Source organism: Trichechus manatus, unplaced genomic scaffold (genome assembly GCF_000243295.1).
Source record: "Trichechus manatus latirostris isolate Lorelei unplaced genomic scaffold, TriManLat1.0 scaffold00016, whole genome shotgun sequence".
In the NCBI taxonomy this organism is placed as follows: Eukaryota; Metazoa; Chordata; class Mammalia; order Sirenia; family Trichechidae; genus Trichechus; species Trichechus manatus.
In genome coordinates, this window is record NW_004443952.1 from 7,343,895 (window position 1) to 7,365,974 (window position 22,080).

General features: G+C 50.2%; 1 protein-coding gene across 1 annotated transcript in view; it reads right to left on the reverse strand.

The window, feature by feature from the left end:
* Positions 1-4,423: 4,423 nt before the first annotated feature.
* The window catches only part of COL27A1 (collagen type XXVII alpha 1 chain), a 153,447-nt gene continuing 135,790 nt past the window's right edge, over positions 4,424-22,080 (reverse strand). The window contains exons 42-61 of the mRNA XM_004372133.1: positions 21,982-22,038; positions 21,753-21,806; positions 21,117-21,170; positions 20,811-20,864; positions 19,977-20,030; positions 19,787-19,894; positions 19,237-19,344; positions 18,088-18,195; positions 12,656-12,709; positions 12,086-12,148; positions 11,687-11,740; positions 11,513-11,548; positions 11,374-11,391; positions 11,111-11,146; positions 10,782-10,808; positions 10,037-10,102; positions 8,977-9,145; positions 7,837-7,946; positions 6,135-6,353; positions 4,424-4,570 (exon numbers count right to left, since the gene is read on the reverse strand). Of these exons, the coding sequence (XP_004372190.1) occupies positions 4,424-4,570; positions 6,135-6,353; positions 7,837-7,946; positions 8,977-9,145; positions 10,037-10,102; positions 10,782-10,808; positions 11,111-11,146; positions 11,374-11,391; positions 11,513-11,548; positions 11,687-11,740; positions 12,086-12,148; positions 12,656-12,709; positions 18,088-18,195; positions 19,237-19,344; positions 19,787-19,894; positions 19,977-20,030; positions 20,811-20,864; positions 21,117-21,170; positions 21,753-21,806; positions 21,982-22,038 (1,596 nt within the window). The remainder of the gene's footprint in view (positions 4,571-6,134; positions 6,354-7,836; positions 7,947-8,976; positions 9,146-10,036; positions 10,103-10,781; positions 10,809-11,110; positions 11,147-11,373; positions 11,392-11,512; positions 11,549-11,686; positions 11,741-12,085; positions 12,149-12,655; positions 12,710-18,087; positions 18,196-19,236; positions 19,345-19,786; positions 19,895-19,976; positions 20,031-20,810; positions 20,865-21,116; positions 21,171-21,752; positions 21,807-21,981; positions 22,039-22,080) is intronic.

Consider the following 22,080-nt stretch of genomic DNA (forward strand, 5'->3'; position numbering starts at 1 on the left):
CCGGGCAACTCCACGCCAGCGTCCTATTACAGCTCGAGCCCAGCTTGGCCAACCCAAACCCCTGCTCTTCTTTGTAAGCCTATGGCTTGTCCTGTTCCCAGCTCTGTACACCGGACCTCCCCACAACTTACCACATAGAGCCACACTGAGTTACTTACATTTCCCCAAATACACAATGCTGCCTTTCACCTCCAGGAGCCCTGGTTGCACGATGGTTAAACACTCAGCTGCAAACCAAACCAGCGGCTCTGCAGGAGAGAAGACCTGATGATCTGCTCCTGTAAAGATTAAAGCCTAGGAAACCATATGGGGCAGTTCACTCTGTCATATAGGGTCACTATGTGTCAGAATCTTGACTGCACACACCGACAACAACCATCTTTCACCTCTGGGCCTTGGCAGGTACTGTTTCCTCTCCCTGCAATGCCCTTCCCTAACTGGCTAACCTCTATTTATTTTCTCTAACTCTCAGCCTCAGTTTGGGGAGCCACCTCCTGACTATCCTGTCCCTGCTGAGATTGTGTCCGCTGCCCCCACCTTTTTATCCACCCTCTCCCCAGCACCTGGCCTCCCTCTCTCCTAACCCTTAACCACCCAAGGCCCAACCCTTGCAACTGCTTCCCCCAGACTCAGAAGCCGGCACAGACACACTGCCAGATTCTCCTCTGTAACTCCACTTACACTCGACACAGAGAAGGTGCTGGATCAATGCAAGTCAAGGAAATGAAGCTGAGAGTTCCTGAGAACAATTCTTCAACAAATATGAATGACTGCTGTACTGTGGCTACAGCAGGGAACAAGATCTATCCCCTGTTCTCACAGAGCTTTCCGCCTCGCAGGAAAAACAGACATTACAGTGACTTAACTTTCACATCTACTGAATGGGAAGCAAAGTGGATAGCTGGGCAAATTCTTTGGGGATGACATTACGTGGCAGATCTTAGAAAATGGTTCAGGTACTGAACCATCCTGGCTTAATTTTAGTTTTGATTGTCAGTTAAAGAAATGACCAGAACATTGTTATCTCTTCATTTCCTAGTTTGTTTGCAGAGTTGGGCAACCATTTTCCAGCCTTTGGATAGTGCAGAGCACTGGTTCTTACACCAGAATTTCTAGGAAAACTTGTTAAAACACAGATTGCTGGATGCCAACCCCACATCCCACCCCAGCTTGGGGCTTGTGATTCAGGAGGTCCGGGGAGGGGCCGAAAACATGCATGTCTAACAAACTCCTAGGTGATGCTGCTGGTCCCAGGGACCACACTTTGAGACCCAAGGATCTAATGCACATTAGCAGTACCTTCGTGGATGGTCTTGGACTTGAATCACAACTTTGCCTTGGCCTCGCCATGTGACTCAGGCACTTCCCTGGGTGTCAGTTTCCCTCCCTGTAGAACCGAGGGTGTGCCTTGGACAAAGGATTCCCCAAGCCCCCCAGACTTCACACACTGGGCTCTAGGGACATGCCTCTTGGAGTCGTGGCAGGGCTGCACTCTGTTTGGGGCAGGAGCAGGGTAGGACAGGAGAGAAGACTGAGCTGCAGGTGGACTGATGACCTGGACACTAAATGCAAGTTTTTAACACATAAAACCCCTGATATGAGCTCATCTGCTTGTGATTTGTTCTTTCTCCTAGATGAGGAGGGCAGAAAAGTTCAGGTTCATCCATGATCCCTTGAGCTTTGAGCCGAGGATCAGATGTGGGTTCCAGGCCCAGCAGGTCCTCTCATTTCCCAGTAGGGTTGCCAGATACAATGCAGGGCACCCAGATAAATTTGAATTTCAGATAAAAAACAAATAACTTTTTTAGTATGTCCCAAATATTGTATGAGATATACTTAAAATGCTGAAAAAGTACTTATTGCTCATCTAAAATTCCTATTTATCTGGGCATCCTGAATTTTATTTGTTTAAATCTGTCAATTCTATCTCTCAGGCTCTCAATCACTTCTTTCCAAGGGAGGTGCTTATGTGATCTCTCAAGAATCTCACTGGTAAGAATGGCTCATGTGGCAGCATTGTTCACAAAAGTCAAATGACGGAAACAACCCAAACGTCCTTCAGTGGGTAAATGGATAAACAAAATGTGGTATATCCGTAAAAGGAAGTCAACTGTTGATTCATGCTACAGTGTGGTTGAACCTTGAAAACATACTAAATAAACGAAGCCATCATAGAAGGCCACATGCTGTGTGATGCCTTTATATGAAATACTCAGAGTCGGCAAATCCATAGAGATAGAAACAGATTAGAGGTTGCCAGGGGTTGGGGGAGGGTGAAATAGGAAGTGACTGCTTAATGGGTATGCGGTTTCCTTTTGGAGTGATGAAAATGTTTCTAGCACTAGATAGTGGTGATGATTATACAATACTGTGAATGTACTAAGTGTCACTAATGGTAAATTTTATGTTATGTATATTTTACCACAATTAAAAATAACTGCTCCTGTTAACCTCAATAGACGCCCTACCTACAGAACCCAAGCTCCCTGCCTTTTTAGCATCCCCCCAACCCAAGGCACCTCATCTCTCCCTGTCCCTCTTCCTCCTTTAGGGGAAGCAGGATGAGCATCCTCCCAACCAACCCATCCAGAAACTGCCCTCCAAGCTTTGGGAAGAAGCACACCACCACAGACAGCCATTCCATTGCCTCAGTTTTAAATATTTATTTAAAATCCAGAAGGGAAAAGAAGAAATGGACCCCACCGGGGTTCTAACACAATGACATGTGGACGGAGACATAAACGAGGACAGCAGAAAAACCCAAGAACTAGACAGAGGCCAGATTGAGACTGGCGGCGTGGGAAAACCGAGGGCTGAGATGAGGCCCGAGCTGCTACAAAAATGCACTTCCGTCAGAACGTCCAGGCAGGGGCAGGGAGGAGAGGAATACAGGAAGTGTCTGGTAGGGTGGGTGGGCCAGAGTGAGGTATTAAATAATGAAAACCAAATCCAATTCCCAAAGACATACAACTTTAGAAAAATACACAAATACAGACTGTCACATACATTTTCCCCTTCTATAAAAATAATTCCATAGTTAAAATAACCTCAACATCCAACTTGAGTGCTGACTTATTGACTGACATAGCATAATTCAAATTACAATGAACATCACTATAATGCTGAACTGAGATTCCCATAGTTAATCTTTCTCCTCGGCCCAATTAACACTTGGAGCTAATGACACTGGGTTTCTAGAGAATTTAACGACCGTGAAAAAGCAAGAAGGACGACTGCTTTTGGAAGGGAGGACCTTGGAGTTGCATTGGGTGGCTTTGGGAGATGGCTTGATATTTAAATTCCACCTCCCAGGCCAGTCTTGACCAATGCCGCTTTTGTAATGATTTCTTCAAAGTCAAGACTTCTTCCAGCACCTCTGTAGGACATGCCCTACGAAGCAGCCTAACTTCCCTGCAGGACCAAGAAAGGCCAAGTCACAATCCTTAGTACTCAGACCTCCCCCTGCCTGAAGAGGACAAACGTTTCAAAGTCCATAAGTTAAAAGGTAAATCTCTCTACTTCTGGTTTCTAGTAGGATATTTTTTTCTTCTCTTTTCTTTCTTTCCTCTTTAAGCAGTTAGTTACCTGAAGAGCACAAGGGTGATGACAGGAAAATTTTAAAATCCCCCAAACTTCATCATTTGGAGGACAGAGCAAGATGTGGACAACGTCCCACATCAGAAAGATTCTTCAAAGTCTGTGGCAAAATGGTAGCACCTTTAGAATCTTAAATAGGTTTTTTTTTCCTTAAAAAAAAAAAAAAAAAATCACAAATACTACAAGACAATTGCGAGCACCAGCGATTTCACAGTGGGAGGTAGCAACGTGGGTCCGCCCAGCCCCGAGGATCTCGCCTCTCCCTCTCGGGGAGGCCTCACTTACCACCCCCTGGCTGCTCTTTCTCATGCTCTCACCTCTTTCCCAGATGAAAAAAAAAAATAGTAACACATCTTCTTTGTTTTTAAATAATATATATATACTTCTTTCCTTTTCTCCTTTTTTCATGTCTCCTTCCTAATATTGCACATCAAAAGATCCCTGGCAGGGACCAGCTGACGAGATGCCCCCTTCCCTCAAGTTGGCTTGAATGTGGAGCTCTTTGGGCAGAAAGCTGGGGAGGGAAGGGGGTAGCCGCAGAGCTGGCAGGCAGGCCGTGGGGCTCAGGCGGTTGCAGGTCCAGCTTGCTCTGGCTGGCTTTTTGGTTCGTCTTTGGGACTGAGCTGGGATCAGTTGCTCCCCAGGATACCCTGTCCCCTGCTACCCTCACCCACTTCTACTGGGCAGACAACAGTTGGGGCCTGCCCAAGAATCCCTGGGCGGGTGGGCTGCCTGTCCTGGGCCCACCTGCGCCTAGGTACCCTCCCTTTGCCTTCTCCTCCTCTTCCCTCCCCAGCGAGGCCTAGAGGAGCCAGGAGGTGAGAGGTCAGAGGAAGCATGCAGGTCCAACTTCGAGGCGATATTGCTTTCCTGATGAGGCAGGAGGGAGGTTGTCCACGCTGACAATGGGCAGCTGCTGGGGGTCCTGGGTCCGGAAGGTGAAGAGCGTCTGATGCCAGCGGCCATCCTGGACCTGAAGGTAGAAGGAAATGGTGCACATATATCAGCCATGGCCCTCACCATATCTCATGCACATTTCCCCATCATCTGTCCTCATACTTCTTAGTGGCTACTTCACTGTAGCAACATGCTATTTGTGGGCATTTAGATTGCTTCCAATTTTTTACACTTAGGAGAAAGGCTGTAATGAACATCACCGTAGGTAAATCTTTATGTTCATTCTTTATAATCACTGACTCTTATCATTTCATCTAAGTGAGACCATACGATGTCTGTCATCTTGCGATTGACTTATGTGTTTCCGTATAATGTCTGAGAGGTTCATCTGCGTTGTAGCACGTCTCCGGACTTCGTGTCTCTTTAAGGCTGAGTAGTATTCCATTGTATGTACATACGCATTGTGTTTAGCCATCTCTCTGCTGATGGGCACTTGGGTTGTTTCTACCTTTTTGCTATTGTGAATATTGCTTTTAGATCTCTAGGGTATATACCTAGGAGTGGAATTGCTGGGTCATATGGTAATTCTATTTTTAATATTTTGAGGAATCACCATACTGTTTTCCACAGTGGTTTTACCATTTTACATGCCCACCGGCAGTGGATACGGGTTCCAATCTCCCCACATCCTCACCAACACTTGTTGTTTCCTGTCTTTTTGACTAATGCCATTTTAGCAGGAGTGAGGTGGTATCTCATTGCACTTTTGATTTACATCTCTTTAACGGCTAATGACAGTGAGCAGCTTTTCATGTTGGTTGGCTGCTTGAATACCCTCATTGGCGTAGGCTCATTCTTAATTATTTCCCTAGGAGAAATTCTAGAAGTGGGGTTGTTGGATCTAAAGACTTTGGATATATATTGCCTCAGTGCTGCTGTCCAGAAAGCCTCTACCGATTTATTTTTTTCCAATAGCTTTGTGTAAGAGTGTTGGTCTCCCCACACTCTCACGAACATTGTGTACTATCAATTTTGTTGTGAAGTTGGTTGTTGCCTTTTGATGACTTTCTCTCTCCCCCTCCCTGAACTACCTACCCTGTTTTGAACATCTAAAAATGACCAAAAATGTCAAGAGAAGAAATTAGCCTAAACAGGGCAGGGGCAAAGAGAAAAGTAGAAATGTATCCTCTTTTAAGCAGCCTTGCAAATAAGTATAGCCTCTACCAGCCTTTAGAATTTTTACCAGCCCAGACCTTCTCTCAGAAGATTCCTAGAGAGGAAAGCGAACAAAAGCAATCTTATAAAACTGTTGTAATAAAATTATTATACGAGAAAAAAATATATATGTATCATTATATTAACATACTGCTGTTTGCTGTCTAGTGGATTCCAACTTATAGCAACCTCAAGTGTGCAGAGGACTACCTCACAGGATTTTCAAGGCTGTGACCTTTCAGAAGCAGATCGCCAGGCCTGTCTCCTGAGGTGCCTCTGGGTGGGTTCGAACCACAACCTTTCAGCTGGTAGTCGAGTGCTTAACTGTTTGCGCCACCCAGGTACTATAAAATTACATACATTATCACAATTATTACATATTATAAGTCTTTCCGCTGTCCCTGGGTGAGGGCTCTGAGTGTTACCTTGCAGCCATCCACAGACACCTCTGGCCTGAACTGACCCCCAGCTTCAAAAATCTGCCCATTCCAGGCCCGGAAGCGCACAGCCTGCTTGGCTGGGGTCTGCCCGGTGCCCTCCTGCCACACGGTCATGTTAAGGCAGTGGATGGTGATATGCTGTGTCACCTCGGAGCTTAGCAGGTGCAGAAAATTCATCTGAACCCGGCTGACCGCAAAGTCGACCTGTAGGGAAGATGCAGCAGTGAGGTTCAACCAGGCTGGCTGCTGCAGCTCTCAGAATCCCTCGCCTCTCTCTGGAGGTGAATGCACCCTTTCCTGGCAAGCTTTTCCCAATTATTCTCCCATCTGACATTCACCCCAACCCTGTGTGAGAAAGGAGAGAGTGACATGTGCCCACTTGGAAGACAGGGAAACTGAGGTCTAGGGGAGCTGGTCCCACAGCCAAGGACTGATAAGGAAGGTAGGAAGGAGCTGCAGGGGTTCCCATGTCATCTGATCCCTCCCCAGCTGTATGGATGGCCTTCGGTGCTAAGCTGGGATCAGAGAGGCCCAGAGAGTAAGAGGACCTTGCCCAAGATTGGGAGGCCCTTACGGTGCTGAAGAATGAGAAGGGCCTTCACCATTCTTTCTAAGTCCCCATGTCCCTTTGGCCAAGAGTCCTGTGGAGATAGGGAGGGCACGGTGCTACAGGAAATGGAAGGCTTGGGAACAAACAGAACTTACGGCTTCAGTGTTTCCCCGGGGAGCCAGGGCCTCTCCCTGCCATTGTTCCTGATGAGGATGGCCACTCAGATGGGCAGTTACACTGCCAAGCCACGTGCCAACTCTAGCCTCACCCTTCTGCCAGGCAGATTCACCACGTGGCCCCCAAGCCTCAGAGGCAGAGGGGAAAGGGCCTGCAGACGTCACTGAGCCCCTGATGGCCTGTGAGCTCTGGCTGTAGGGGTAGCACTGAGCCTGCGCCACTCCCTGTTGAATACTAGTACATGGCTCAGGGCCTGCCACATGGGAGGGACCCAACTGGTTGGCCAGCTAACACTCAGGCTGTTTCGTCTGGGTTTGACATGGTCAGCTCAAGCTTCCCCAAGTGGGGCTGATAAGATGGGACTCAGGGGGAGCTCTGGGTCCCCACCTCCCCTGCAGCTGGAGTAGCTCTTCTCATGGTGGCATGAATTGTCCCCAAAGGTGGAGGGCTTACTGGAACTGCAGGCCCACAATTCACTGAGGGGTAGCCTGAGTTGGGGAGCAGTCACATCCCACTGCTGCTGCCTGCCTGGGTTTGTTGTTGAGTTCCCTGAGCCACCTAAAACTCTCAGCTCAGAGACAAGCACATGGTAAGCGCTCATTAGACGTTAGCACAATATCTGCATACACCACTTTGTGCAGCACGACCCAGCTGAGCATCACTTGGACTTATTTCGTGCTGATGGTTCATGGTTCTCTAAGCCAGCTTGGCCAACTATTGTGCTTTGATTTTAGGCAGAAGAAACTATTTGAAGAAGAAGATCAGCATCATACAACTTCAAAGGGTTTGGAAACCATGGATGTAGAACAATTTATCCCCGATTTATAGATGAAGAAACTGAAGCTCCAGATAACTTTCCAAAGTCTGCACAGGAAGACAGGGCTCAGACCAGAGCCCGGGTTGGCTGTGTCCCAGGGCAGAGAGGGCCAGTCTGGTAGGATGTGGGGAGCAGATGGATACCTTGGAGGCCATGATGGGCTTGAGACACGTCTGTCCACCATGTGTGAAGTTGCAGGAGACTTGGATGGTGTCGGATGAGCAGCCAAGGTTTGGATCCACCCAGTATGTACCTGCAAGCAGTGTGGGATGGGGGAGTGGTCCATGTATGGGGGGAGGAGCCCCAGGCTTGGTTCTAAAGATGCAGACCCTGTACCTTGTGACTGGCTAAGTCCCAGCTGGGCCAAGGGATGAAAAAGGGACTCCTCAAGCCACAAAGATAGAAGGAAATCCTCAGAGACAGAACTCAGAGCTGGCAGAGCCCCTGGAGGAGGCCATAAGACTGAGTGCTTGTCCATGTTGATATTGTGGTATCTCCATTTTATAGAGGAGACAACTGAGGCTCAGAGGGGCTGAGCCACTTGCCCAAGTGGTTTCGAGATTATCTAGTTGAGTGGTTTCTCCACCGACACCTAGGACTCCTGCTAGGCCTGCCAGGAGAAGGCTGGGAGTCAGGGCTCCCACCCCATTGCTCACATATGGGTTCCTCATTGGGCTTCCAAGTGGGCCAAGGGCTGTGCAGGTGAAAGAATGGGACCACCTGCCAGCTCCAACCTTCCTGTGCAGATGAGGGAGAGGTGCTGGGAGCAGTGCAGAGGCCTGGCCAAGCTCCAGAGGTAGGGCTGGCATTTGAACTCAGGTGTGTCTGCCATCAAAGCTTGTTCCTTCAATGGCACCACATCAGCTCAGAGAAGAGAGTAGAACGAGAGGAGGACAAAAAGCGGGAAATGCTGGCTCTTCCAGGAAGCCTTGACGGTGTTCCCTGGGGCTGTGCCTGCTGTGGCCCTTGGGACTTTTTCTTGGCTATCCCACCTTGCAGATTTGTGGGCTCTGGGAGTATGAGACCACTCCTCTGTATTCCGTACAATATCCCTATGCCCCAGGAAGCACAAGGCTGGGTACACAGTGCGGCTCATGCCTATTTGTTGAATGAATATTCGACCTCTCATGTGTCTGTCTCCCCAGGCCAGAGACTTGCCCCAGCTTCTTCTGGAACATCCCCCAACCCTCACCCCCCCACCCCCACTCCCCTGCAGTTGCCCTGCCCCCACCCCGCCCCCAGGGGAAGGAAGCCCTCCCTCCAGACCCCACAGGCTTTCTTACCATCTACCATCTTCTGCTCACAGTCCATGAGGTCCCGGCAGACCCGGGCGGGGTTCTCTTTGGTGCCCAGGGGCGTCTTAATGCTCTGGATGAGGTTGCTGAGGTAGTGTAAAGTTTTAAAGATCTCCCCTCCCTGGTCCAGCACCAGCCGGTCTGCATGGCTATAACCCTGGTGTGAGGAGAGGGGGTGGCCATTAACCCTGTAAGGTCCTGGCCCAGCCCGAGGTTAAGCCTTCACAGCCCCCGAGTTCTCAGTACTTGAGGACATCTCTGAGTTCTGAGGGTCATGGCTGGGGCAGAGGTTGTGTTTCCCTCCCTTTCACAGATAAAAAAATAGGGGGCCAGAGACAAGATGCAGAGGGAACTGCCACGAGGGCCTAGGGGCTTGAGAGAACCAGAGGGTCGGCCCATGTTCTCTGGTACACGGCAGGCAGAGCCCCAGCAGACGAGGGTGCCCAGGCTACTGGGGAGTGGCCCTAAATCTCTATCTGGAGAGTCCGTGAAGGAGGAGATGCAGAGAGCAGCAGACGTGGTGCACTGGTCCCTGCCAGGTTCCTCTGGGATAAGGGCGGGGTGTCTGTGAGGCTCCAGGAGACTGAACTGGGGCCAGCAGTCACAAGCCCCAAGAGAAGGATTTTAGTTCCAAGGAGAAGATGTCCACTGGATGGGTAGGAGAGGGTGGCAGAGTGCTAAAGGGCACTGCTTTGGGATAACTCGCACCAGGTGTCACTCCTGCCTGTGTGGCCTTGAGCCTCAGTTTCCACAGCTACAAATCGGAGCTATGTAAACCCTCCTCCCTCTTGGCTTGTGGAAGTAATGTATGTGTGCCCACACGCAAGCATATGTGTGTGCATGTGGCTGGCAATGGCTGTGTGATCTTGGACTCACTGCTGCCCACTCTGAGCCTCAGCACCCAGCCCCCATCTGTGGCTGGAATGCCACTGAGACCAGGGCTCTGAAATACTTGGTGCAGGCCACGTGGAGAGCGCCAGCCACACGTGGGCCATCATTTCTGCTTTCCCCAGGAAGTGCTCCCACATGGGTCAGGGCTCCATGGTACCTCAGCTCTGAGGGCTCCGTTAGTGTCCATCCACGTCTGAAAAGCTGCCCCAAGGTTATCTTGTTGCTGTGCAAGGAGGAGAGAGGATGCTTGTCCTGACCCCTCCTTGGGTTCCCCCAGATGTACCAAGTGGAGCCCCAGGGCGTGAGCATGGCTGTCCTACCCCAACTTCCCCCTCAAAATCAAGGCCAGCGGCCAAGTCACATGCCCCGTGGGAACACTCTGTTCTTTCCTTTGCAGACGAAAACTGACCCTGCCACCACCTTCCTTCAGGCCCTGCCACAGCTCCCCATTGCCCTCAGGATCAAATTGAAACTCCTCAACATGGTAACAAGACCAAGCTTGAGTGCTGCACCTCGGTCTCCAACCTCATTTCTCTCCTCCCCCACCCCCATAAGCTCTATACACCTGACATGCTATATAAATTTTAGATTCCTAAATGCCATGGTCTTTTTCGCCACTGGGCCTTTTCACATGCTTCTGCCATTGCCTGGAACACTCTTCCCTCCTTCCATTGCTCCATCTGGCTATCTCCTCTACCAAAGGCTCTGAACTTAGAACTCAGACCTCCTGCCTCCTGCCTCCCACCAGGGCTTTCTACTGCATCGGAGTCCAGGGTTGCAGAGATGGAGTGACAAAAGGACACGGGCATCCCCAGCCCCAGCTTAGGGTTCTAGCCACCATGGTTATAGCTGTACCCCAGGCCCCACCCCAAGTGAGCAAAAGAGAATGTTTTCCAACTTACAAACTGAATAGGACTCCCTGGAGGACCCTGCAAAAGAAGATGGGTCGGTATTTGATGGGGACTGGGCATCAGAGGCCTGGGCTCTCAGGAGACTGGAGAGGGCTATCAGGGCAAGAGAGGACCCGCCGTGCTGGTCTGGCTCTCCCGGAGGCCTGAGCCTTCCAGGGCTGGTCTCACTCTCCTAGAGGGCTGTGGGCCACAAGAAATGTGAGTCCCACATGGGTCAGGGTCAAGGCAAGCATCCGCCCACACAGGCTTGGGTCTCATTCAAAGGAACCCCAGCTCCTGCCCCCAAAAGTGCAAGATGCACTGAGTGCTCAGTTACCTACCGGTGGGCCTGGCCGCCCTCTCAGGCCAGGAGGACCCTGGAGGAAGAGGAGATAAACAGTGAGGCCCTCGTCAGCAGAGGCCTTCTATCTCCCATCCCCACCCCAGGCCCTCCTCAAGCACAACTGAGACCCAGGGAAGACTGAGGTCCAGAGAGGGTAAGAACATACCCAAAGTCATTAACTGTCATTAGGAAGAGAACCCAGAGTGCTTTGCCCCCCACCCTTTCTCCACCCCCCCAGCCCTCACACCCTGGCCCACTCACCTGCGGACCTTGCAATCCCTGGAGGGAGACAGAAGCAGAGAAAGAGAGTTAGGGGACCTTGGGCTGAGCTGTGGCCCCACCCTTGAGAGCCCAACACTCTGTCACCCCCAACAGCATTGCCCCTAGCCCATCCACTCACCAAGTCCCCTCGGCTGCCTTTGTCACCCTTTGGGCCCTGAAACAAACCATGACCCAGTGAGAGAGAGCTCCCAGGGGAAAGTGAGGCTCAGGCTGGCTCTGGGTCACAGAGACAGTCTGGAGCTGGGAAGGCAAAGGGACTCAGAAGTCTTCCTGCCCAGCCCCCTGCACGTACCGGAAGCCCGGAAGGTCCCAGGATCCCAAGGGGCCCAATGATGCCTTCCTTTCCCTAGAGGAGAGAGAAAGCCTGGTGTGTCCTCATCCTCATTCCCGGACCCTGGGAATAGAGTCCTTGGAGAGAGGAGGGTGAAGGCAGCCCGAGGGCGCCAAGGGAGTGGAAGGGAGATCTCCTCAAGGAGGTCCAGCCAGCATCTCCTGACCCCTCCTATGGCGATCCTATGTGCCTCAGGGTGAGCTACAAGGTGCTGGGAGGGAGGATGGACGCCCAGGTGGCAGAAACCGCAAAAACAAAGGTGTGGACGAGGAGGCTTAAGAATGAAGGAGGAGGACATGGGTCCAGGCAGCTGATGACTGAGCCAGCCTTGTCCCCACTGGGAGAGAGAGAGGGACTCACCATCAAGCCGGGCGGCCCCCGAGGGCCCTGGATGCCTTTGAAGCCGATGTCTCCAGGAGGCCCCTGCAGGAGGCAGAGGAGGGACTGTCTGTGCCTGCATGGCCGCTGGGCGAGCACCCCAGCAGCTCCCTCACCCCTGGGGTCTGGCCTGCCTTCACCTCCCTGACAGGAGGGTCCTTACCTGAGAGGCTTCCAGGAAGAGAAATAAACGTCTAAGTTGTTATTACTAAGCAGGTACCAATGTGCCAGCTCGACGCTGTGTGGTATATGCCTCTGGCCTTACTTAATCCTTAGAACAACCCTCCACTCTTGTCGTCCCCATTTTATAAGTGAGGAAACTGAGGCTTGGCGAGGCTAAATGACTTGCCTGAGGCACAGAGCAAGTAAAGTGTGGAGCCGGGTCTGCTGGAACATGAGTGGAGGGGGAGGGGCTGAGGATGTTCAAGTTTGATTCTGTCTACTGTCCAGCCCATCTTGTAAGCACTCAGCAAATGTTTGTTGAATGAATAAATGAATGAATGGGTGGGTGACGGGACTCCAACAGGACGTGTGAGAAGTGGGAATATGTACCTTGGGTCCGAAGAGGCCAGCCATTCCTGGGAAGCCCATCTCGCCAGAGTCGCCCTGTGGGGAGAACAAGGAAGCTGGGGTGCACAGGACGAGGACAAGGTTGCCCAGCAGTCACCCAGGATCCTTGGGCCTGCCTTCTCCCTCCCAGCCTTTCCAGGGGTGTTAGTGACTCAACCGAGAGGCGGTCAGACAAGTGTGAACAGCTCTCAAGCTAGTAGACTTGATGTCAACCTGGGCTGTCAGATGAGAAAGTGGAGGCCAGCTCAGGGATCCCACCAGGAATGAGCCTCTAGGGCACTCAGGATCTCCTGTTCCAGGTCTTCAAGGAAGAGAATGAAAGGACCCATGGATTTCCCGCTCCCGCCCTCCCAAGAGCTCTAATAAGTAATGATCCCTTGAAAGAACCCCATTAGCTGAAGGTGTCTGTGTGCCCGGCGTTTTGCATAGACCGCATATCACACCAGCTCAGGGAGGCACAATATTCCCTGGTCACAGATGAGGAAGCTGAGGCCCAGAGAGGGCAGGAGCTTGCCCAAGTCACACAGAAGGTATGTTGTGGAGCATGTTAGATTCAGACCCAGGTGTGAATGATTCTGGGGGCCTGCGTGCTCTTCTCCCGCCTCCTGCTCCCACTCTTTAAAGGGGCAGTTAGCAAGGGGGAAGTGAGGGCCTGCGCAAGAGGAAGGACCAGCCGCCTCTGGGAACCTGGAAGTCTGTCATTATGTGGAACATTTTGGGGGTTCAGAGTTCAGACTCATGAGTCACACAGCCCTGGGTTAGAACCTTCTACTCTGTGTTGTGAGACCTGGGGCAACTCACTCCGCCTTCCTGAGCCTCAGTTTCTCCATCTGTAAAATAGGGTCCTTCCTCCTTTGTCCAGGTGCTCATTTGCCCCTTGCTAATTGTCCCTTTGAAGAATGGAAGCCGGAGGCAGGAGAAGAGACACACAGGACCCCAGAATAAGCCATCTCTCTCTCAGAGGGGCTGGGAGAATGCAATGAGATCATGCAGGTGACGGCCGGGCACTGGCGAGGGTGAGCTGAGGGCTAGGCTGGGGAGGGCCCATGAAATCTGAGTTCTACCTGTTCATTTTTTTTTTTTTAAGTAATGGCTTTATTAAGTTATAATTCACATACTATAAAATTCACCCTTTTAAGGTATATAGTTCAGTGGTTTTCAGTATATTCACAAAGTTGTGTATTGATGAACACTATCTAATTTCAGAACATTTTTATTCCATATCCCAAAAAGCAACCCTATACGCATTAGTTATCACTTCCCATCTCCCCAATGCCCAGCTCTTAAAACCAAACCAAACACATTGCTGTCGAGTCAATTCCGACTCATAGTGACCCTGTAGGACAGAGTAAAACTGCCTCATAGGATTTCTAAGGCTGTACATCTTTAGGGAAGCAGGTTGCCACATCTCCCTCCCACGGAGTGGCTGGTGGGTTCAAACTGCCAACCTTTAGGTCAGCAGCTGAGCGCTTTAACCACTGTGCAACCAGGTGCCCAGCTCTTGGCAACCACTAATCTATTTTCTGTCTCTATGCATTTGCCTATTCTACACATTTCATATAAATGGAATCATGCAATATATAGCCTTTTGTGACTGGCTTCTTGGACTAAGCAGAGTATTTTCAAGGTTCATCCATGTTGTAGCATTTATTAGTGCTTCATTTCTTTTTACGGATGAAGAATGTTATGTTGTACGGATGCGCCACATTTTGTTAGTCCATTTATCAATTGGCGGACACTTGGTTTGTGTTATGGATTAAACTGTGTCCCTCCAAAATATGAGTTGTAAATCCTAACCCCTATACCTGTGGATCTCATTTGGGAAAAAGGTTTTCTTTGTTACGCTTATGAGGCCCTATCAGTGGAGGGTGTGCCTTAAGCCAACCACTTCTGAGATCTATAAGGAGCAGATCAGGCACAGAAACAAGTAAGCACCAGTGGGGGAGAGGGAGATGCCACATGGAGATCGCCAAGGAATGTTCGAGAAAGAGCTGAGACAAGGATTTTCCCTGGAGTGAACAGAGAGCCTTCCCCCGGAGCTGGTGCCCTGAATTCAGACTTCCAGCCTTCTAAACTGTAAGAGAATCAATTTCCATTTGTTAAAGCCACCCACTTGTGGTATTTCTGTAATAGCAGCACTAGATGACTAACAGTTTGTTTCTACTTTTTGTTGTTGTTTTAATTTTATTGTGTTTTAAGTGAAAGTTTACAGCCTATATTAGTTTCCTATTCAAAAATTCATACACAAATTGTTTTGTGACATTGGTTGCAATCCCTGTAATGTGTCAGCACTCTCCCCCTTTCCCTTTATGCCCCAGGTTCCCCCTATCCCTTTGTCCAGCTTTCCTGTCCCTTCCTGCCTTCTCCTCTATGCTTTTCGGGAGGTGTTGCCCATTTGGTCTGGTATACTTGATTGAACTAAGAAGCACATTCTTGGCATTTGTTATTGTTTGTTTTATAGGCCTGTCTAATGTTTGGCTGAAAGGTGGACTTCAGGAGTGACTTCAGTTCTGAGTTAGCAGGGTGTCCAGGGGCCATAGTCTTGGAGGTTCCTCCAGTCTCTGTCAAACCAGTGAGTCGGGTCCTTTTATTTGAATTTGAATTTTGTTCTACATTTTTCTCCAGCTCTGTCCAGGATCCTCTGTTGTGATCCATGTCAGAGCCGCAGGTGGTGGTAGCCGGGCACCATCTAGTTCTTCTGGGCTCAGGCTGGTGGAGGCTGTGGTTCTTGTGGTCCATTAGTCCTTTAGACTGATATTTTCCTTGTGTCTTTGGTTTTCTTCATTCTCCTTTGCTCTGAATGTGATGGGACCAACAGATATATTTTAGATGGCTGCTCACAAACTTTTAAGGCCCCAGATGCTACTTATTAAAGTAGGATGTAGGACATATTCTTTATAAGCTATGTTATGCCAATTGACCTAGATGTCCCCAGAGATCATGGTCCCCAGCCTTATGTCCCAGTAAGTCAGTCCCTCAAGGTGTTTGGAAGCTTCCATGGCTTTGCCTTGGTCAAGTTGTATTGACTTCCCCTATGTTATGTGTTGTCTTTCCTTTCACCAAAGTTAACACTTGTCTATTATCTAGTTAGTGACTTCCTGCCCCAACCTTCCCCTTCCTCATAACCATCAAAGGTGTTTTTTTTTTTTTCCTTCTGTGTGTAAACCTTTTCTTGGGTTTTTATAATAGCGGTCTTATACAATATTTGTCCTTTTGTGATTGACTTATTTCACTCAGCGTAATGCCCTCTAGATTCATCCATGTTGCTCGATGTGTCTTGGATTCATCATTGTTCTTTATGGTTGTGTAGTATTCCTTTGTGTGTATGTCCCATAATTTGTTTATCCATTCATCTGTTGATGGGAGATTAGGTTGTTTCCATCGTTTTGCTTTTGTGAATCATGTTGTAGCGAACATGGGTGTGCATATATTTATTCGTGTGATGGCTCTTATTTCTCTCGGATATATTCCTAGAAGTGGGATTTCTGGATTATATGGTACTTCTGTTTCTAGTTTTTTAAGGAGACGCCATAGCGTTTTCTATAGTGGTTGGACCATTTTACATTCCCACCAGCAGTGCATAAGAGTTCCAATCTCCCTGCAACCTCTCCATCTTTTGTTATTGTCTTTTTTGATTCATGCCAGTAATGTCAGGGTGAGATGGTATCTCATAGTCATTTTGATTTGCATTTCTCTAACGGCTAATGATCACTAGTATTTCCTCATGTGTCTGTTGGCTGCCTGAATGTCTTCTTTGGTGAAGTGTCTGTTCATATCTGTCTTAGTCATCTAGTGCTGCTCTAACAGAAATACCACAAGTGGATGACTTTAACAAAGTTCACTTCCTCACAGTCCAGTAGGTCACAAGTCCAAATTCAGGGCATCAGCTCCAGGGGAACGCTCTGCAGGAAGGCCCGTGTCATCAATCTTCCCTTGGTCTTGAAGCTTCTCTACACAGGAACTTCAGGTCCAAAGGACACACTCTGCTCCCGGCACTGTTTTCTTGGTGGTGTGAGGTTCCCATGTGTCTCCGCTTGCTTCTGTCTTTTATATCTCAAAAGGGACTGGCTTAAGACACTATCCAATCTTGTAGATGTCATCACTATAACCCCATCACAGTGAAAGAGTTTACAACAGGTAAGGAGATCACATATAACCTCATTATAGTGATAGAGTTTACAACACATAATGAAATCACTTCAGATTACACGATCATAAAATACTGGGAATCATGACATAGCCAAGTTGACAGATATTTTTTGGGGACACAATTCAATCCATGACAATATTCTTTGCCCATTTTTTAAATCAGATTATTTGTCTTTTTGTTATTGAGACGTTGAAGTATTCTATATATTTTAGAGATTAGACCCTTGCTGGATATATAGTAGCCAAATTTTTTCCCCAGTCTGTGGGTTCTCTTTTTATTCTTTTGGTGAAGTCTTTTTATGAGCATAAGCGTTTAATTTTTAGGAGCTCCCAGTTATCTAGTTTATCTTCTAGTGTTTGTGCATTGTTAGTTATGGTTTGTATCCTATTTATACCATATATTAGGGCCCCTAGCATTGTCCCTATTTTTTCTTCCATGATCTTTATGGTTTTAGCTTTTATATTTAGGACTTTGATCCATTTTGAGTTAGTTTTTGTATATGGTGTGAGGTATGGGTCCTGTTTCATTTTTTTACAGATGGACATCCAGTTTTGCCAGCACCGTTTGTTAAAAAGACCATCTTTTCCCCCATTTAGTAGACTTTGGGCCTTTGTCAAAGATCAACTGACCATAGGTGGATGAATTTATGCCTGGGTTCACGATTCTGTTCCATTGGTCTATGTGTCCGTCGTTGTACCCGTACCAGGCTGTTTTGACTACCGTGGCTGTAGAGCAGGTTCTGAGGTCAGGTAGCGTGAGGCCTCCTGCTTTGTTCTTTTTATTCAGTAATGCTTTGCTTATCCAGGGCCTCTTCCCTTTCAACATAAAGTCTCTGATTAGTTTTTCCATCTCGGTAAAGAATACTGTTGGTATCTGGATTGGGATTGCACTATATCTGTAGATCACTTTGGGTAGAATCCACATTTTCACAATGTTGAGTCTTCCTATCCATGAGCATGGTATGTTTTTCCATTTATGTAGGTCTCTTTTAGTTAGGTTGCATGGTACAGAAAGAGCACTGGACCAGGAGTCAGGATATACTGGGCTCTGGTCCTGATCCACCCCTCCTCATTCTGAAGGGACCACCAGGTCTCTTTTCTCAGCTCCTCCTTCCCTGCAGATTGACATCTGGTACCCTGAAAGAGTTGCTCTATGATTGTCACAAGCAGGGAGGTGGCTTCTGGGGGTGTGTGTGCATGGGTGAACATGTTTGTGTGTGCGTGTGAGTGTGTGTGAGCATGTGTAGTCCCTGAGGCTCACTCACCTGCTGGCCCTTGGATCCAGGCTCTCCCTGGTTTCCGGGAAGCCCCGTTCCGCCCTCTGTCCCTCGCTTGCCAGGAGGACCCAGCTGGCCAGATAACCCGTTCTCACCCTTAAAGAAACATGCCAAAATTATCAGTTAAAGTGGGGGAGATGGTTCTAGAGGAAGGGGTGGAAGCCTATTAGAGGAGGAGCAGTGATTACACAGGGTTAGGTCAGATCTCAAGATGCTGGGGGCTGAACTTGGCATTCAAGGCCCCATTTCCCTCTCCACTATTCTGTCTCTCTCTTTATTGCTTCCCATCAACACACCGTGCATTTTCCACCTCCATATCCCTACTCACACTATTCCTCCTGCCTAGAATGCCCCTTCTCCTTCTTTACCCAATAAAATGTTCATTTCATAATGATAAAGGGGTCCAAAGCCATCTCTCCCTCTGCCTGCTGTCCTCACAAAGGGTTCCAACTAGACCTCCAGCTCAGGGCAGGAAAGACCATGTGTGATTCATTCACTTCAATCTTCCCTTTAGTGTCTAGTCCTGGGCTCAGACTGATTCATGGCTGTCCTTCTCCCCTCAACTGAAGTCATTCAGGAAGTCTTTCTAAAGACGCTATGGAGGATCCCAGTGACAAGCAACATCTGGTGTTCTACAAATGCCCACCAGAGGGCGCATATGGACAACTTAACAATTAGTTTCAAGGTTCTGGTTTGTTGGCTGCTGTTAGCCGCCATGAAGCGGATTCCGACTCATGGAGACCCCATGTGTGTCAGAGTAGAACTGTGCTCCACAGGGTTTTCAAGGCTGTGACCTTTGAAAAGCAGATCACCAGGCCTGTCTTCCGAGGTGCCTTTGGGTGCGTTTAATCTGCCAATCTTTCAGCTAGTAGTTGAGCGCTTAACAATTTAGCCACCCAGGGACGCCAAGGGCCTGGTAGGGGAGCAGTAGTTAAAGCTATTTGGATAAACTATCTTTCATATTTGGTTCAAGCTCGGGGCAGGGACTCCTGAGAAGAGTCAGCAACGTGGATTTCATTTTCATACAGGTCCTGGGACATAGATTCTCAAGGAGTAATACCATATAGTCAGTACTATTATAGTTGGTACCAAGGCAGGAAGGATGGAGGGGGTAAGTGGATGAAAATGGTGTCTAACCTTGAATCCCGGGGGTCCCTGTGCTCCAGGTAAGCCAGCCACACCTGGATTTCCTCTCTTCCCAGCAGGGCCCATGGGGCCAGGGTCCCCATCATCTCCCTGCTCTCCCTGTAAAGAAAAAAGGGCAAAGGGGGGTGGTCTCTCATGTTTCAGGAAATTGATTGCCAAGGAGGTAGGATGACTCACAGCCTGGGTGATACAGGGGGATAGCAGAAGGGATGGGGGTCATACTCCAGGATGAACTGCCTGTGTGTGAGGATAGCTGGATCAGGGACACGATGAGTTTTGGATATGCGAGTGGGCTAGGAGAAGTCCCACCCACTTGACGGGGAATGAGCTGAATGGCCTGGGTGCTGGCATTGAGAAGAGATTGTTAGAAGGGCCCACATTCTCTGGTCCTAAGCGATGAGGTGATTCCCAGGAAACATCTGGACACGTTGGTTCTACCCCATCCAAGCTTCCAAATGTGTTGCTCCTGGCCCACGGGCTATGGAAGCCTCCCACCCTGTCTCAAATGGAGCTGCCACCTGTTAACACAAGTCCTGCTCACCTGCTGTCCTGCTGGACCATCCCTTCCAGGAAGCCCATCTGGTCCGACAACACCCTCGGGGCCCTGTCTCCCTACCACACCCCGGGGCCCTGGTAGCCCCTGCAGGCCCTGGGGGAGGAGAAGAAGCTGGTAAGGGGTTCTGTGGAGGGCAGGGAGGCTGACGGGAGAGGAGCAGCTGCAGGTCACTCACCTGGATCCCCCTCCTGCCTGGTGCCCCAGCCTTGCCTTGCTTTCCCTTTGGTCCCTGAAAAATCAAGAGGCACATGAAGGAGGCTGCCTGAAGGAGGTGTGGCACCCTAGCAGCTCTGGAAAGGGGTCACTGAGAAAATAGGGGCCCCTCTGTGGCTGGCCTGCTCCTTCACCTCTTGGAACCCAGCATCTGAATCTGTAAGTCCAGGGGCAGGGCTGGCCTTGACCTGTCAGGTGTTGTCACTGACCCTGCTATGGGCCCTGAGGTCCCCTAGTAGCTCCCACGCTGCAGTAGCTCTGGGTATTGGCGGTTTCTTGGTCTGAGCCTAAGCGCACGGGCAGCTGGCCCATTTGATCCTCAGGTGGGGGGTGGGGGAAGCAGTAGTGGTGTGTACCCCACTGTCTCTCAGCTCCCTTCCATGAGCACCACTGCTCTCCTCTCTCTCCCGCCCCCTCACTTGCCTAGCTCAGTCTCTGCTCTCTTTCTACAGTGAGGCGTGGTGAGAGAGAGGCGGGGTGAGAGAGAGGCGGGCTTTGGATCTCAACTGCCCTGGGTTTAAAGTCCACCTACTCCATCCGAGCTGGCTGACCTCGGACTGGTGACTTCCCTCCCAGGGCCCCTGTAAAATGAGACTGATCTTCACAGATGTTGTGAAGGGGACATGGGATCCCAGTCAGAAAGCACCTGTGAGGCTCAGGGCGGGCCACCCCTCCCTGTGGTTTCCGCTCTCTCTCCTCCCTCTCAGCCCTGCCTCTGACTTACTGTGTGACCTTGGACCAGTCTTTTCCCCTCTCAGGGCCTCAGCCTCCCCAGGTGAACAACCAGCCCTCTTACCTCCTCGCCTTTTGATCCTTTGGGTCCCGGCCACCCCTGGGGTCCAGGATGCCCCTGCAAACCAAGGTGAGATGACGCAAGGCAGCCCCAGGACTCTCTCCCGGGGAGGGTGGCCAGTCTCCGCCTGGAGGGGGAGGGTGGGGAGGGGTTTGGGGATGCAGGCTCTGGGGGTGCCCCCAGGGCCGGGCAGTAGAAACCAGAACTGGGCTACCCAGACCCTACTGCAGGAAGGGCCCCTTTAAGCTTTAGTTTCCCCATCCACCCCTCTCAGGGCAAGAGGGAGGTGGGACAGGAAGTACCACTTACGGGGCGGCCCTGCTGGCCCGGCCTTCCACGGATGCCTTGTACACCCTCCTGACCCTGGAAGCCAAGGAGAGACAGGTGAGGGGGCCCCATCTTGGAGGTGCCCAGGGCAACTTCCAATCTGGGGGAAGATCCCAGGGGAATCTTGTTCTTCCTAGCCATGTGTCACTTTCCCCCACTGAGTCTCATCTGCAAAATGGGTGAAATAATGACCCCGCCTCCCAGGGTGAGCATGGATGAAGGAGAGAGGAGGCGAAAAGCCTGCTGGAGACCTGCTACTTGTTCAATGCTATGCCTGCTCTGTCCACCAGCCGGCTACAGATGGGGAGACTGAGGCCCTCAGAGGGGAAGGGGCTACTCACACCATGCCAAAAGGAGACGCATCAGCAGGCACCAGGCATGGGTCACCTCCTCCCTGCTCTGAGCCTCTCCCCCACCCCATCCCCTTTCAGTGTGAATGTCAGCCCCTGAACCCTCTTTGTCGGGGGAGGATTTCTGCTTCCAGCCTGAGCACTAATGGTGCAAGGAAAGGAGGAGTCTCCTGGTGAAGCCTGTTCTAATTCCTGGGGCTAGGAGCCCAGGAGTTTCCTCTCTTTTACACTCCCTGTCCTGCTGACAGGTAGGACCTGTGATACTTACAGGGTATCCAGGGTCCCCTGGTTCCCCGCGGTCTCCTGGATCACCCACTGGGCCCTGAATAACAAGGACAACAGCAAAACATGGGCCACCAGCCTGAGCCTCCTGGGCCACACCCTCTGCTGTGGAGCTTGAAGCAGCTTTGGGCCCAGCTCAGTCTCCCCAACCCCACACATTGGGCTGACCAGGCTCCACCTTGGACTAGGTCCAAGGGATGCAAGGGGGTGCTTACCCGATCTCCAGGTGGCCCGGGGGGCCCCTCGGCCTTGCCATCATCACCCTGCTCCCCCTGCAGACATAGAACCAGCTTTAGGACAAACCTCCACTCCTG